At 37.8% G+C, this 17,781-nt stretch overlaps 1 protein-coding gene across 2 annotated transcripts; it reads right to left on the bottom strand.

Annotated features, from left to right (window-relative positions):
* Positions 1 to 8,313: 8,313 nt before the first annotated feature.
* On the bottom strand, positions 8,314 to 16,848 carry anxa4 (annexin A4). Of its 2 annotated transcripts, none has more exons than XM_020629934.3 (13): positions 16,693 to 16,848; positions 15,371 to 15,424; positions 14,148 to 14,235; positions 13,376 to 13,470; positions 12,382 to 12,495; positions 11,828 to 11,918; positions 10,464 to 10,543; positions 10,069 to 10,125; positions 9,899 to 9,992; positions 9,531 to 9,626; positions 9,011 to 9,069; positions 8,780 to 8,902; positions 8,314 to 8,564 (listed from the first exon to the last, which is right to left on the bottom strand). In XM_020629934.3, exons 2-13 carry the CDS (start codon positions 15,377 to 15,379, stop codon positions 8,508 to 8,510), a joined length of 963 nt encoding a protein of 320 aa, XP_020485590.1. In that variant the 5' UTR covers positions 15,380 to 15,424; positions 16,693 to 16,848; the 3' UTR covers positions 8,314 to 8,507. The 2 variants fall into 2 exon arrangements, with proteins under 2 accessions (XP_020485590.1, XP_029132448.1); XM_029276615.2 differs by lacking the exon at positions 16,693 to 16,848 and adding an exon at positions 16,445 to 16,468.
* Positions 16,849 to 17,781: the final 933 nt, after the last annotated feature.

Genomic DNA, 17,781 nt, shown 5'->3' with positions numbered 1-17,781 from the left:
TGTAGAAGCAATTAAATGATAAGGATTTGCAAGATTTGATTTCAAATTTTCAAATGTCAGAAGCAGGTTAGTACCTTGTCTCATGTCTTTGGTTGTCAATAATAACAAAAGGACCATCTCATTCTACAAGAGATAAAGATGGTTTGAAGCTGCTGTCAAGTAAAAAACAGAACATGGATTTCTAGGAGCAGAAAAACCCTGTCAACTACAGATAACAACGACAAACAAACAAGACAGCAATCCATGTATGGGCGGAATAATAAGCCCTTTATCTAGTCTGCCTGCTCGTATGACGGGCAATCCTGTGAAAACATTTACACTCTATACATTACAGTGCATTTACACAGTGGCACCAAGGCTGTCTTTTGTCCTATCATCCAAGCCTGTAAGTCTGAGGGACACAGGACGGAGAAAAAGAGAGCATCAATTTATTTCCCAAAGGGTAAAAAGGAAATCCATTCCCAGTCACAAAGCGATACCAGGTTTGGAGACCAGCGTTGTAGGCAGCACGTGGATCTGCTAGTTCTGGCTTTTACCGATAATATCATGCAGGTAGCTTAAGGGGCAATAGTTTACAAAAATAAATGCCGTTATATTCTTTTCAATGAGGTAAAATTGCCCTCTAAAAGATGCTGAAATGTGTTGATTTATTGTGAAAACTAAACAAACATACACAAAAAGATGTGGCTGATTCACTGACTGTCATACCTTGTCAAATTATTACTATTGACTCTTTTACAGTTTGTTTGACTGAATACTGAAACGTATACGTCAAAAATATGTGAATTCTGTGAAGACTTTGTTAGAGAAATAAACATCTTAGTGTCAAAAGTGAGCAATCAGCTATTACCTGGGACCTACCACCAATTTTGCATAGCTTTCCTTGGTAGCCAGTTGTTTTCCAGAAATGGATAATAAAACCATCTGGGCAAAAACTTTCTTTGTCTATGCATGTGCTTGTTATTGTTTATAGTCCCACTCTAGAGAAGAGATAACATCTATGACCAGGTTGTTTGCTGCACTAGAATCCAATATATGTCTGTTTGTTGAGATAAAAAGAGATAAGTAGTAAACAGATGATAGCCAATGAGTTCTGGGATTCCATCCATCCATCCATCCATCCATCCATCGTTCCATTTTCTTGCGATTATCGGGGGCTAGGTCATGGGCACAGCAAGCTAAGGATGTAGACCCAGACATTCCTTTCCTTAGCAACATTATCCAGAACCTCCTTGTGGATTCTGAAAGCTTTGAGTGTAACTCGGGGTCTCTTCTGCCTGGAGAACCTCGAAGGGGAGGAAACAAGGAGGCATCCAAATCAAATGCACTGAACCACCTCAACTGTTTTCCATTGAGGTAAAGGAGCAGCAGCTCCACTCCAGTTTATCCAGTCATCATCTAGTCCTGTTAGATGAACGCCCGAGAAACCCACAGTTTTTAAATAAAAAAATCAAGGTATTGCGTTACGCCCTGTGCATGTTGTTTTTTTGCTCTCCACATGAACTCTTCCAGCATGTAGTCAACGTTGCTTATTGCTCATTAGTCAAACTACAAACAGAAACTAGCTCACGTAAGACATTGAAAATCTTGTTCCTTGCTTGTACCTTTGAAGTGATTACCTAACTGAAGTGAAATGAAAAGCATAGCAGAGGGCGACTGCACTTTTAGCAAAACCATATAAATATATGGAGCTGTATCAGAAAAGGAGCCTATTTCTCACTTGATTTATGACCTCAGTAAACATTTAAAGACTCAGTACACCAAATCTGAAGTACCCGTGAGTCATTGCAGATTTAAATGTTTCATGAAAAATACGTGTTGAAGGTGGACTTGGTAAGTTTACAATGAAAACTTAATGCTGAACTTTTTTATGTTTTTTATGGTGATGCATGTTGTATCCACATCCATGCTTTTTAGTTTACCCTATGTTACATCATTAGCTAAATTTATAAACCACATATAAACCATTTCCTATAAAGCAGGGGAGAAAGCATATCAGGAGATGATAAGAAAACTAATCCGATCATATTCATCATTACAAATCACATCCAAAGGAGTTTAAAGAAGCTCCTTCAACACCAGGATAAATATGCAGCAGAAATATCTCCGCTCACTTTGATGTTAGTGGGATGAGACAGAATTTTGAAGGCTGTATTAAGTTAAGCTCCAACTCACACAGGGTTTGCTGTAAGAGGACTGTGAATGATTGTTGATCATTACAGATCCTGGCAGGAGGACTCAGACTGCACACACCTGATGCTTCTCATACTGTCTGTGGTGACATTGTGGGTGTTGAAAGTAATAATTCATTGGCAAGGACGACACAGGATGTGATTTATTAATTATTCTATTGTTTAATGAAATAGATCATGATGTCAGTATTTTGAGAAAGCTTTACAGGGAGTCTGCTGAGGAATCGTGCATGTCAAACCCCCTCAGCCCCACAGAAAAAAAGTACAGATTTAAACAGGGAGAAAGACAGGAAAGGGTGGGAGGGAGATATGCAGAATGGGAGAGATTAACAGTGTCAGTGCAATGTTTATATGAATGCTACATGTAGCAAGAGAACTGGTCGTCCCATTATAAAAACATCATCATCCTGAATATTACTTGCGACAGTCACACATCGGCTCACCCTGAGTTTTTTGCGGAAATTTGGCTCTGGGACTGTCTGAATAAAAGCCAGATAAAGTCGGGTTGAAAATGTGGCCGTTTGTCTTTACACATGCAGCCTTTTACATTTTCAGGAGTTTTGTGAATGTGTTCAAAGGCTATTAGAAAGTAAATGTTAAACATCCTTTGAATTCTACTTTTCAAAAATAAAATAAAACAGACCATGAATTCTCTATTACCAAATAAAAACTATGAGCAAAAGGGACACGGCTCACTAATAAAGAGGCTCTAGTGCAATAATGGATACACTGTTTTCTCCTCTCTGCTAGGCTACTATAATGCTGTAAATCCTTTGTAATCATGTTTTTTTATATATATTATTTTACATTATAAAGATTTTTTATTTGAAATAAGGTTTTGTTCATACACTTTGCTCAAACACAATGGAATGATTTTTTTTAACAGTGTGTATGGCCAGCTCTTAATATTGTGCACTGATTCAACTAACGTGCAAAAGTGTGTTGTAGTGTACAATAAACATTTCCCTTCGGAAACAAATGAAGAATTACAGCTCTTGTTTCCAAGCACTCTTTAGTTATAACAGCTCTCAGCGCACTGGTCTCTCCCTGACAGTGAGAATAAAGATCTGATGAACACTAGGAGTCAGTTTGAAGGACACAACCTTTGAGATATAAAAGAAGGTTGGCTATATAGTTGGCTAAGGTTACTGAATCAAGAGTAGGCTTTTTAATATACTTTAAATGACTAAGGTACAGGCGCAGATGGCCTAGTGGTTAAGTCGTGTTCCATGTGCGGAGGCTATGGTCCTCCAAGCGGGTGGTCGGGGGTTCAGTTCCGGCCTGAGGCTACTTTCCCGCATGTCATTACCCAGTCTTTTCTCTCCTGATTTCGTTCTCTATCCACTGCCCTATCCAATAAAACATTGTGAAAAAGTTAAAAAAAAAAAAAAAAAAAAAAAAAGGTTGTGGTTCATGCCAACAGGGACATAGAAATAATTTAGTTCTGAAAGGTCAATTGGAGAAAAGCAGTCAAGGTAAATATCAGGTTTTAGAGCTATTGCTGCTGAATCACAGTTTTAGGAGTATTTAATATTTAGAATTTTATTATTAAAAAAGTTAATGAAATCATGACAGTTGAGGACAAAATGAATACATGGCTCGGGGCTCAATGGAGCTTTGACTCTGTGCTGAAAAGTTGTCTAGGATTGTTTGTTATTAATTCGATAAGCGAGGAGTAGACGGCAGCTCAATGACTTCAGCAGACTGTGAATCTGTTCTTCTTAATGAAGAAAGAACACTTTTAGTTGGCATAGAAAATGAATCCAAACAACAACATCTCCAAACCTCGACACAAAGCAGGAACCGTCTACAGGCAGAAACCAGTCAAGGAAATGTTTTGCATTGAAGCAGAATTGTTCAGTGTCAGTTGTGTTCCAGTCTTTTTCTGACACTTTGAATAAAGATAAAAGTGTGCACTGACTTCCAGCGAGTGTGTAGTTTGAGCGTGTCTGTGTGTATGTGTATCTAAGCTTCACACTGATAAATTCCATGTTTCGTCTGTCTGCCGCTGTCTTTGAATCTCTGTTTGTCACAGCAGCTGTCATGGGATTTGAACAAATCTTTATTTCATACTCCCGCTGTGCACAGACAGCAAATTCAACATTTTTGCATCCCAGCTTAATACACCTGCAGCTTTATGTGCAAAAAGCAACAGTTGAGCCATTCATGTCTTTATACTCGACTTGTCCAAACAGGTTTTATATCAGTTCTTATCCAGAGCCGTGTGTTCAGTTGTTCTCTGTCTGTCAGCAAGTCAGGAGCTGAACGTCTCTCTGGTGGCTGACCCTCACACCAACCTGTAAATAGCTCACCTAAAAGTGTCTCGCCTCCCTCACTGAATTACTAATTTATCTCTTCAACTTTTTTATTCATCGTTGCATATTCCTATTTTCTGCTATGTGTTTTCTGTCTGCTGTGCTTCAAGCCTTCAAATAGGACCGTCTACAAAATGACAGCTGGAAAGAATAACAAGAACTGAATGACAATTGAAACACAGTTTAAAGATTTCAATCAGTGTCCAAAATGTAATGCTAAAGCACAAGCTTGTTTACATTGAAACTAAAGTCAGTATTATGCATATTACTGCATCATCTCTCAGTCGCTCCTCACTGTACAGTTTTACTCTTTTAGTCATTTCAGCTCATGACAAAATGTTCAGGTCAACCCCTTGAATCAAGTTATCAAATCAACAATAAGAACATCTTTCAGAACATCTGGTTTGTCTTTCTTTTTTTTTTTTGATTGTGCATATTTCTCAGAAGGAAACATTTTGTACAGAAGACTCGAACTAAAGGGGATAAATATTTTGTTTATAAGTTAACCTGAAACTAAATAACGCAAGGGTTATACCTGCCCAGCCCAGAAGACCAGGATGACGGGTTTTAGAACATTAAGCATGATACAGATTGTCTTTTTATTTATGTCTTCATTTAAAATAGAGACAGTGAATATGAATGAACAAAAACATGTAAATATGCCAGATTGTAGCCATAGGCTAATATCAGTAGTCCCTTGGCAATGTCTAGATTCCTTTTAGCCTCCTATTGAGTCAAACCGTCATGGCTGACTGGGACACTTTAATGACCCTGATTTATTGTTATTGTGATGAAATCTGTGCTTTTCTTACTCTGACATGTCAAACTGTATGCTGTGTGGAAGGGTCAATTTTAATTAGCTTAAGATGTCATTGTATTTAGTCAATTCTCTATTATAAATAAGTGGTTACATAACACCTTAAACACGAAGGTTGAAGCTGCCTTTCAATGGTAGCCAGTATCAGAAGTCAAAACTTGCTTAAACAAGTACAGTAATTTAAAAACACAAAAAAATTGCTGAAAAATAAAAAGGAACCTGAATGAACGTTACTCAATCAAAAAAGATTGAACAGTTTTCTCCCTTTGAAACAATTTAAAGGGAGAAAACTGTTCAATTCTTTTTGTTCATTTCTGTAAATTAGTTTTATCATAGGCTAATTCTGACTTTTGTAAGGTGAGAGGTATAACCCTTAACCCTTATTCATTTAGATTTGAATATTTATTATTTATTTTTAAACTACTAATTGTTATCACTTTTTTTCAGTGCTTTACCTTTTTAATGTTTTCACTACATATATTTATTCCTATTGGTGTGCATTAGTATCTGAATCCATTTTAGTTTGTAGCATGTTTGGTCGCTATTTTAAGTTTTTTCTTTCTTCTTTTTCAGCCGCTGTAAATCACTTTGAATTGCATCTGATTTGTATGAAAGGTGCTTTATGAATAAAGCTTGATTGATTGATTGAAGACAGGGGATAGAGTAAGAAATCGGGGAGAGAGAGAGAGAGAGACAGAAGGGAATGACATGCGAGAAAGGAGCCGCATGTCAGACTTGAATCCAAACCAAGAAATAATCGTCCTTCAATCCCATCGCCTGTTTTAAATCTCATTATTTGGGGGGATTCAATTAATATAAAAATGTCAGTCCCAATAAGACCTGATAAATAGCCCCTTAAAACAATTGAGTTTTGTGTTCATGCTTAGTTTTTCTGGATTCGACAAATAAATATATGAATTATTCAAGTCTTCAGATGAAAGTCGTCTGAATGTTTATAATGACTCAGGTATGCAATATGATAATGGACATGACATGTTGAATCTCACACCATTAAAAGAACTTCAACTCCTAATACAAAAATCAGTAATGAAAACACTACATGCACCACTGTATAGGAACTGACCTACAAGTCAGTTACTGCTGTCAGCATTTAGCAGACTGAAAGCAGAAGCTATAAATAAATAAACAATATACAATATGTATAATATATAAATAATGAATAAGTGGACATTTTAGAGCAGTGAATGAAGATATATAGTAATATATTTTTATCATATTTTGACTTTCTTCCTATGATAGATTGAAAACTGAAATAGATGAATTAGCACTGTATCTTTTTTAAAAATGTTTTACCTTTTCAGGAGGAGGCCTTGAAATACCTTTCAACCCGTGTTTTCTTATCTATACTTAACGGAAGTTGCTTGTAAAACATATTTCAGTCTAAAAATGTGTTTCCAAATCTCAAACCAGGGTCAAAGCAACAGGCATAACTCTCAGGTAATCTTTTTGTATACTATGCTGTTCATGAGTTCATCTTGTCACCTTCATTTATCTGCAGAGTGTTTAGTGTTCAGTTCATTGAAACATGCATACAACACATTTACCCCTGATGGAGTATTTCTGTTTTTTTATTGCCGTGGTAATATCTGCATTCTTATGCTGACTCATCTTCTCAGATCTTGGGATGTTTGTCAAGCTTTGAAAGTGAAAATAAACACCTTGTCTCTTCTGTTCAGTACATTCCTTCTGTTGTTTTGTGTGCTTGTCTTGTTTATTCCATCTGGTACAGCTCTTCTTAAAGGTTTCCTTGACTTGTTAAACCTCAGAGAACAACTTTTTCTTAATGAAAGTGAGCGTATAGACTTGTACAATAAACCATTTATTACCTTGTTTTGCTCTTCAGAGGCCCCTGTTGAAACGTTTTCAGTAAATTGTGTTTACTTAATATGCTCACTTTTATTAGATTGTTGTTCACAGTTGAAAAAACAAATCCTCCTTCTCTCTAATGAAAAGCGTCCATGCCAAGAACTCAAATGAATGCAGGTGCTTCTACAGGATTGATATTGTACACAATAAAACAGAGGCCTCTTTTAAAAGCATTTCATTTGAAATATATACCACTGTTCCCCTTTACAATGTCAGATATCTAATCATTTACAACTGTAGTTGCTACATAGCCTGTAAGGATACATGGACCAAAACTTTGCTCTGAACAAATCTAACATTCACTAAATGTTTCCAGAATCGACTTATTAGCTCCTCTGAAGCTCCGATCAAATTCAGTGAATTAAAAACCTGCTGATTTAAGCAGGTGAACACACAGGGTGGTAGCCCCTCAGAGGGAGAAATATGGTAAACATTTAGTCTGATGATGGTTTAGTGATGTTTTTTTTTTTTTTCCTGTTTGCACCATAAAGAGTAATTGGAGAGCCTGCCAGTTGAGTGTTAAGCTGCTAAAGCTAATTGGATTCCATTTGTAAGTCTGTATAGGGCACATGTTAGGCCCTCACTTTCGAAAAAGGGCTATAAAATGACATTTGATATTTTGCAGCACAATATAAAACATTAAGTGCTTTAATCAGAGAGGATGCTGGGAGAATTCCCTTCAATGCTGCTTCAGACTAACTGTAAGGAGAGTAGTTTTGGTTCCACCTAGTGGTCACTTTGGGTAAAAATACTGCACATTATTATGACTGTGTTGTATCTGATGTTTGTATGAGCAAGGGGACGTGCTCCTTAACTTAATTAGAACAAATTTTACTGCCTCAAATCAAGCTAGCAGTGTGGTAATGTAATTGAGTTAAATGAAGGGCTGACTCAACCGATGAGTAATTGCAACTAATTAAACAAATGGAGCTCACTGACGGGACAGTGATGGACAATATCAGGCTGTAACAACGAGAGCTGGAAGGCCAATAACATTCATCTTTTATGTGCTTAGAGACTTGAGGGGGATATAGCTCCCTCTCCAAGTAATAACAATTATTTATCCTTAACGCAGGATCAATAACACAAACACAGACGGGTGTAAAAGGTCACTGCTCTTTGGTTTAATTTCTATTACAAACAGTAAAATGAGGCACCGTGGTCCATCAGGGAAATGTAAAAGGCCATGGAAGTAGAAAAGATAAGAGATACAGGAATTCATTAACGGAAAAAAAAAAAAGATCATAATGTGGTCTCCAGAATCAAGAGCCAGCTGAACGCTGCTGTGATGTCTCTCTACTCGCCTCCACACAGCTCCAGCAGGATTTTGCGGTAGTCACCAGAGGTGTCTCCCTGAGCAGCGGGGAAAAAAAAAAAAGAAAAGATCTGTGAGACTTCAAAGGACAAATTGCCAACAGACGCATGAAACAATCTGATAAAATGCTTTGATATTCTTATTCAATTCTAAGACCTTTATAAGCAACAGATATTATAATTCTATCACGGCTGATGTATTTCAAAGCTTTTGCTGACTGCACTGTTTCCACCTCTTAGCTGTGGTGCCTCACCTTGATGAAGGAGTGGAGAGTCTTGCCGTACATCTTCAGGAACTCCGCTTTGATGTCCAACATGTCAATCTCTGCCCTAGCAACCATTATTCTGATGAGGACACTATCTGTAGTGCCCAGCCCCTGACGAGAGAGAATGAAGTGTTAATAGAAAAAGATGTTTCCCCTTTCTTGTTTTTACAACACTGACTGCAGTTTACTCTTCTTTTGTTAGGAACATTTCAAATATACCTTCATTGATTTGTATAATCGCTCTGCAAAGAACGCCGGCTTGTTCCTAATGCATTTCACTGTCGAGCAAAAAAGAAAAAGAAGTCAAATAAGGTGCAACATTTATTGAACAAAAAAAAAAAAAAGGTGGTATGAGCTCAGTGTTTAAATTAGCTTTTATCTTGGCACACAGCTTACCGACAAAGAAAAGCAGATGTGTTACATTGAAGAAAAATGTGACTGTACTACTGCAGACCGGTTGCATGCATTAAACAAGCATTCCTTTTATTTAGGCCAGCACACAAGGGTTTCCACAGACGTGTGTATCGAGCTGATACAGTCGCCTCCTGCGGCTGACACTTTTCAGAGTAAGTTCCTCATTATTTTAAATTGTCATGATATCTTTGGTAGGCAGTTACAGCTGTGTGTTTTTCTACAGTATGAAAAACTTCCAACAGACATGCTTAGCAAGATTTCCTGGCAGAAGATGTCTATTTGTCATATCTATCTCTAAGGAATATGTTGCAGCAGAGAGACAGACCTATGGCCAGAAAGACGTCCTCAAGGCAGCCGGACATCTCCCTCTTAATGCTGTCCTCGATTTCTCTACCAGAAATCTTCTTGTACTCCTCGAACACTACAGGAAGATAAAAAAACAAACATTAAAGGGGTTGTAGAATAACATCCATCTGACTGTTTTTTTATCCTTAAATTCATAACACAAAAGAAGACTACATGAACTAAGGAGGAAAAGTCATTCAAAGAGAGTGTTTGCTCCTGAATCTGAAATTAAATATCCTGGGTCTATCACATGACTTCTTTGGCGATATTGAGTCATGCGACAAAAAAGCCCATGGATATTTGGTTTGAAGGTTTGAATGTGTGTTGAGTAAAATTCAGCATGAGTACCTCTCAGCAGATGTTTCTGGTTCCTGACACAAAGCACGGTGAGGAATTTCACCTCGTCTGTGCCCCATCGAGCCTCACCGGCCTCGTAGATTTCCTGTGATCACAAACATGAGAAAAGTGATGATTATATTAAACACAAGTGATTTCAGCTGAAGAAACTGAAGTCTTGCCTTAGCATCCAGGACAGCCTGGGCGTTGTCCACATTGTCGCTTTCATCCCGTCCAGCCTACAACACAGAGAACAGAGCGACTTCTGAGGAACTGAGTGTAGGATTGTTGAGACAGAAAATAGACAAGAAATCTAAATTCACGTTTTCATAATGCAAAAGGAAGTTCCTCCTCTCCTAGAATGATTGTGAATTATAATATTTGAAAAAAGAAGAAGAATTTCACAACACTTCAACTCTGAAAGATATCCCCTAACAGTTAAAGAAAACAAGATGTATTTGTTTTTCTCTGACCTGCATTTTTTCATGAATTAAAGATGTAATTACATTTTTATATAACTCATACACTTTTTGCATCAGTCCATGCTAGGGGAGGTCCTGAGCTATCAATCCCTTACCGTGAGTAATGACACCAAAACCCTCTGAAACATGCCTGATGTGTCCCCACAAACAGCGTCCTCCAAGCTTTTCCCATATTCTATAACACAAAGCAAACACACTGATTAATTAACAGTCGTCGAATAATGGTGAATAATGTCTCAATATAAAGTTTTATAAGCACTCATTATTAAGTGTTTTCGGCCTTCTGCAAAACAACATGTATTCCCGTTCATTAATTTTTCTCTCACAACCTCCTGAATAGATATCTTTAACTTGTGAAAATATATTCTTATGTCACTAATAACTGTTTGTGTGTGTGTGTGTGTGTGTGTGTACTGTTTGGTGCAGAATTAAGCCTTTTCAATCATTTGGATAATGTCCTTTAAAACTAAAATACTGAGCTCACAGTGTATAAAAAGGCAAAGCTCAGTAAAGCATTTATGTTATTTTACTGCGACACAAAAAACAAACACATTCACACAAGAATGGAGTATTATAGGTTTAAGCAGCTCATGGGGATCATGTGAATTCAAGGAAATAACTACAGCTGAAGTTATGATTTCATGAATACTTTTTATACTGTGGTCTAAATTCTCAGACTTTGCTGCTAAATGGAATAGACACAGCTCCATATAAGTGAGAGTGTAAACTACTAAAACGAGTTGCTTTGAAATTCACTGTGATGGTGCGTTCCATTTGTTGCGGAAGTCGGAAATTCCGAGTCGTCGGCCTGATATGTCATCAGGAACACACTTCTGAAGTCGGAATTCTGACTTGGAAACATGGATGAAATCCAACATGGCTGCTAGGTGCATCAACAGTTATGTTTAAGCTGTAATTATTGTGATTTTTTTAGCAACTCAATCCTCTTTTTGTGTAATTAAATCAATCAGACCGATAGCATTGTGCAGGTTCTATCTGTGGGCATGTTGTCATGGTATGTTAAACTATCATGAAGTGTGTTTTGTTGTGTTTGTTTGGAGGTGTCCTTGTTTCTTGTCCGGCATGTTGCCAACTCGTAACTGGAATGTTGTTAACTCAGGTGTGACTTCATTCCTAGCTCTGAGATCCCAGTAAATGGATCGCACCATCAGACAAAGCTAAAGACAAAACACTGGAAATACCAACTTGTGTCATTGCAGCCAAGGAGCAGAAAATAGACAATAAACTGCCACATAAAGAGCAGCAATGGCTTTTATGAATAATTTATTCCATCCACTGTTTTCTAATGACGGAGGTCAATGAATCTTCAAACAAAGAACACAGGGCCGTCACTGATACACGAGATCGGATATCATACACAACTCATAGGTAACCAACAGACACTGAGTCGCACTGCGAACAGAAGTCAGAATACTATTTCTAGAAGAGACACACTTACCTTTCTTGTAGAAAGCATTGATGGCTTTTACTTCCGCATTTGACCTTGAAGCGAGAATATCGATGAGAGCAGCCTCCTCGGTTCCAGCCCCCTGTGACAAACAGACAGGTGTCAAAAAACAATCGGTCAAAAAGAGGGTCTGATCACTTCACTGCCTTCAAAAGACAAGTGAATGAACTGAAGTAGACATTATTTATATTCTGCATTTTGTATTAGTCAACAAATCCCATCAAATGAGCTAAATCAAATGGGTGTCTCTGTCGCTCTTTCAGTCTTCCATGTAGACTTTATAGCAGGAAAAATGTGTGTGTAGGATTGACTTAATAAAACAAAGTTACTCTGTTTCAATGTAATAAAGAAATGTGTCAACACAATGCCATGATGAATCTGATGGTGTGTGATTACAATGAAGCACTATGGCACATATAAATGAAGAATGAACAGGCTGTATTTTTTTGTGGGATGAACGCATTGTTGTTGTTTGTCTTTTCAAGAGACATGTTGACAACCACTGGACTTGTTTTTTTGTTAAAGGAGAAGTTTGAATCTCTGACCTTCATTGCATATTTCAGCTCGTAGGCATCATACACAGGCGGCAGCATCAGCAGACCTAAAACAACGCTCCTGAAGTTCCCACTCAGCTCTGAGGACAGCTCGTCAGCCAGGTCCTGCAAGAGGATATGTACAGATGGATAAAACAAGGAAAACAGCCCATCAATCATCCCAGTGCTTAAACATTTCATCAAAAAAATGGCGTCCTGAATGAACGCTGATTATTTCTAACTTTGAAATAAGTGAACTGATGCTTTTTGTTTGGGGTTTGAGCTGCCAGCGTGGACATGACACATGATTTTGGCACATTCCAGCAGCAGCGCTCGGGTCCCTGTTAGAGGGTGTGGTTTTGTAGACCCAGTCTTGCTCCACAAAGCTCGGCTGTGTGACCACATGTGGGCGTCGCCATGTGGAAGATGACTCACTCTTTCTGCAGGAGAGGATCCACACACTCTTTTTCTGCTGCTTCCTCAGAGGAAACTTTCAGAGTTTATCGTCCAGTCAACAGACACTGCATAGTTTTCTCATCTCATCATGTCAGTATAATGAACATCCCACAGTACTGTTTTAGTTAATATATTGATCTACATAAGCATGAAACAAAGAAGCAGTCAGTGGGATATACCTTTGCGGGTTCAGTGTGCTTGGTTTTAATGAAGGCCATGTTCCCATGTTTAACAGGTTACAAGGCCTTCTCTGTCCAGGCGTTTGTTTGCAGGTGGTATTCATTTCTGCTTTACGGTAATGATTAACTTGGAGATTATCAGTGCTTTGTTGGCACAGCACACACCCACCTTAGGTGACAAACTATGTGAGATAACACAATGGAAGAAGAGGGAAAACATCCACAGCTTCTTTTAAATTCTTCACACACTCTATCCATCATTATTTCCTAACTTGCATGATGATTCATGACAAAAAAACTAAAAACCCTTAATCTGTTCACAAATAGACGATATTCACCGCCTTTGCATACAGCTCAGTGAAAACCCTCACCTTTCCCACAGCTTGTTTGAAGACCTCTTTGATGCGCTGCCTTTGTGCAATAGTACGGTGCGATAGGACCTCAGTGACAGCTGCCTCATCGGTGCCTGCAAGAAAAAAAAGACAAGTGAGTAACTGTTAACCAAAAGTATCTTAAAATGTCAGGATTAAATATTCCTATGGAGTTCCATGAAGGAACAAAATGTTCATGACATCAAATCAGTAACTAGCACTGCAGACCCGCAGATGATCCAGTTGTTTGTTTGCAGCGGCATGGAAACCATCTGTTTGTAATAAAGCTTAAACTAGAGTCAGGAGGAGATGATTATGCTAGCACATGCTAATAGCAGCAAGATTCCACATCCTGAATGTGCTGATAGAGAGATTATAGTGTTTGTTACATGCTCCCCAATGTATGTACGGAAGCCCCTCTATGAGAGGTAAATACCTGCAAACATTGTTTCATAGCAGTGCCAACCGTAATGAGATTAGTTTATGACAGCTTCCTGTCTACTCAGCAAAGTCATGATTCTCCTCCATATAAAGGGTAGAGAGCTGAGGCAAAGTACAAGGACACACTCAGCAGAATGAATGGTCGAGAAAAAAAAAAATTTAAATCTGAAGCTGCTATGACAACAGTAAAGCTATTTTAGCTCGACTTTCCTGGAGGAGAAGAAGAGAAAGGCGAAGGGAAAGATTAATTATATTTTTTTCCCATGGAGGCTTATTCTTAATGCCACAGTTCAAAATATCCTCAGCTAATGATAGTTTCAGGATCACTCACCAGTTCCCTTCATGGCTCCTCTGAGTCGCTGGGCATCTGCCTCTGGGTCAAACCCAGCCGCCTCAGTCACTGTTCCTCTCTTTCCAATCTGGTAAGAAACAACAAGATCCAGCCAATAATCTATTAGCTACTGATCAGATTTTGATGATCGTTCCAGCTGTTTTTAACATTCATCTACTGAAGGGGAAGTTTGTTTCTGTCACTCAGAGGTCAAGTTGTGCAGATACGAGCATGACATTGTGACAGGCTGAACTAACATTTAAAAACGTTAAATGTGGAAATCTGACATTTCTGCCATAGAAACTGGGAATATATAATATTCTTACAACAATACAACACACCCAATGTGAAGCAGTTAAACGACTGTAATAAACAACATTTACATTTTTATTCAGCATTTCTAAATGTATATTTTGGAAGCAATAAATATTTTTTGATTGTATTGAAACAAATTTCGGGAGGTTTTAAAAGCTCAATAACATCTGAATTATAATGTAAGCATGCAACTCAGCACAGATACTCAATTATTCATGTATGTTACCATTTTAATATGCAAGGGACTGAAAAAAATAAATAAAAAAATCTGTCTTTGAGACACTTATTGCAACTAAGCATGGTTTAGGATGATTGACTTTATGGGAAGAATTATGTCCTTAATCCGGGTTTAAGTAGACCTTTTTTTAAATATATAAACTTCAATGGCTGAGTAATAATTAATAGGCGGAACTGCTTTAACTTCAAGAGAGTATTATTATTAACATCAAAGAGAAAAACTCAACAATACAACAACTGATAAATACTAACTAATCATCACTTTGATGCAAATGTTTTTCATACATGTAGATTGCTGCCAAGATCTTTTCAAAACCAAGCACAAGATGATAGCAGGGTCCCTGCTCGGGATGCAAATTCATATACCGGTAAACAATATTCAAGGTGCGCGACAATACGTTAACATGAACAATATATAGAGATGCAAGGATCAACGATTTAACATATTTTTGTGTGTTAATAAACATCTAAGCTACTTGTTTCAGTCATTGTCTTTTATCAATCACTTAAATGTAGTTTGAAATTAGAAACTACAATGAGCATATTGTTTTGTTGAGAAAATATTGCCTCTCATTGAAACTTGATGATTGATCACAGTAAACCCCTCATTACATCTCTTCTGCCTCTTATCACTGTGCAATGGAGGAACAGCAGCTGCAGGACAAACTTACCGCTGCCATTGTAGAGTAGAGCGGGAGATTGTGGATTTCTGGAGATGAAGAAAGCTAAAAAAAACAAACAAAATACATAATGTCAAATTACACAATCGTCTCTTCAATGAGTGAGGTGTAATACACTGCAGGTCATCAGGTTTTGAGATAGTAAATGGTTTCCACTTTGCCTGTGGCCCTCATTAACCTCTGATCAATATTGTATGCAGCTCATCATCTCCTCATGTCAGAGAGGGTTTCCGTCACACACATTGGGCCTGTGTCCCACCTCTGTGCAAGAGACCGGAGAGCGAATCTAATTAAGCTCGAGTTTGGAAACACCTGTGATTACTCCACTGAGGAAAGGAAGAGGGGGTTTCCTGACAGGATGGATCAGCTTACCCACTGACATAATATTCATTTATGTGTCACAATCCCCTCCCCCCAGCAAAAAAAATTGTTTAAAGAAGAAAAACTTATTTTACAAAAAATCCAGCCTATATGTTTTTGTTACAAACAAGAACACTATCTATTTATACTAAACCATGACAGTCTGTTTAACTAATAATAAGAAAAACCTGATCCCTGTGCTGGGATGTGTCATTAGAGACATTTACTAGTAAAACATTATGACTTAAAGTGTGCATGAGGGTCAACAGCCACATACCTGAGTGGTCTGTGATGTAAATACAGGACAGGTGACTCCTTCACACACACTTTGTGGACCACAGACTGTGGGTATAACAAATAAGATCTAGTTGCTAAAGATAATGATGTATGACATTCTCTTGGCTCCAGTTAACCACAAGTCAATTTTAGTAAATGTGTACTTTTCAAGATTTCAAGGTCATTTCCATAAACCTGCTTAACATGCATCTTAAAGTATCCTGGATGCATTACAGTCCTGTTACTTTAATTCTCAAAACAATTACTGACCATATTCCTGTTTTTATTTTTAGACAGCACGTGATTGGCTCAGAAACATATAACGTCAGCACCTTCATTTGAAATTGTGTAATAGTGAGAAAAGGGTATTCTTATAAACGTGAAAAGTAAAGATAGAGTAAACTGTTCACGAGAAATGTGTATGCCTACCAAAGTTAGAGTTTCCTATTCCACAGAGCCGTACAAACCTGCTTAATGATGGTAAGAATAGTTTTTAAAAGTTTGAAGACATATCGAAAGTGATTCAGGAAGCAGAGCGCGAAGTTAACAGCTCACTTGGCATGAAGTTGCAGGGCACTCCCTACACACAAACACAGCACCAACCACAACAGTCTGAGCTCAACTCTATCATAAACTGAAAAACAACCTCGATTCTAAGTCTCTGAATTACGCCTTACCTGTCCTGACGACAATTTACTCAGCGAGGAGCTCGACGAGACGAGTGCGAGACGTCACAGGACTAGGTAAATACAGCTTATAAGTGCCAGCTGCTCAGATGTCCCACCCACCGTGATGCACATATTTATCAGGGTCCTCCCTTCGCGTGCGCGCTTGCAACGTGCACGCGAGCTGCTGCTGCTGCATTCAAGGAGTGTCGGTAGAATGGGAAACCCTCCCGTAATACAAGTAAACCTGCAGTTGTCAGTGGTCAAATTTAATAATCTACAGAACTGTTGTCCTACTTAAAATTTGACGCTCATACTTTCTACCTACCTACATTTCAGGAAATGTTATACTTTCTAAATTACTACTACCATTTGGCAGCTGTTAGGCAACATCAAATATTAAGAGTTTTCAAACAGAATTATAAATAATTTATTGAATATTGATAGGCTATGTTAGAAAAAAAAACCTAATATATTTAAGGCACAGCTCAAACAATCAATCGATATATCAATCAGACGGTGCTCAGAACAATAATTGGCATTTATTTTCACGACTGTCTCTTTTGGAAAACATTTTACTTTCCTAGAATAATTTGCCTTCAGTCATTTCAAGTAGGACTTCTCACGTGTTTCTGTTATTGTTTGAGTTTTGCGTTGAACAAACACGCATTGTTAAAGTGCTATTTCAGAACTCAATTAGTCCAGTTAATGACAAAATGATAAGATCACCCTTTTCGTGAGATCAGTAATTACTAGGCTAATTAGATTTTTTTTTAATATACAGGGGCCTGTCATATAATGGAATAGGCCTATCTCAATTCAGTTTTCTGGTCTTTCATAAGCCCACATAAACATATTTTTTCATTTATTTAAATTTACTCAAAAACGTGTATTTGCAACAAATAACTTTAACACTGTGATATAAATAACTAGGCTACGACTTTTACTAAATGAGAGCTTATCGGCCTAATTTTATAACCTACTGGTGGACACAAATAAACAACATTTTATGTGCCATTTCGCCAAGCTTTATCACATTCACATGAACAAAAAACGGAAAGCAGATACATGATAAATGTGTTTAATTTCCTATTAGGACGA

The sequence above is a fragment of the Labrus bergylta genome, chromosome 17 (assembly GCF_963930695.1).
Source record: "Labrus bergylta chromosome 17, fLabBer1.1, whole genome shotgun sequence".
NCBI lineage: Eukaryota > Metazoa > Chordata > Actinopteri > Labriformes > Labridae > Labrus > Labrus bergylta.
Note: the sequence above shows the minus strand (reverse complement) of the source record. Positions and strands in the feature narration are given on the sequence as shown.

What these genes read in the sequence shown, in the direction of transcription:
- anxa4 (XM_020629934.3), bottom strand. An exon ending in TCAAACAAGCTGTGGGAAAG is followed by an intron (nt 12,496 to 13,375) that starts GTGAGGGTTTTC and finishes ATCCTCTTGCAG; the next exon opens with GACCTGGCTGACGAGCTGTC. An exon ending in CCAGAAACATCTGCTGAGAG is followed by an intron (nt 9,627 to 9,898) that starts GTACTCATGCTG and finishes ATCTTCCTGTAG; the next exon opens with TGTTCGAGGAGTACAAGAAG.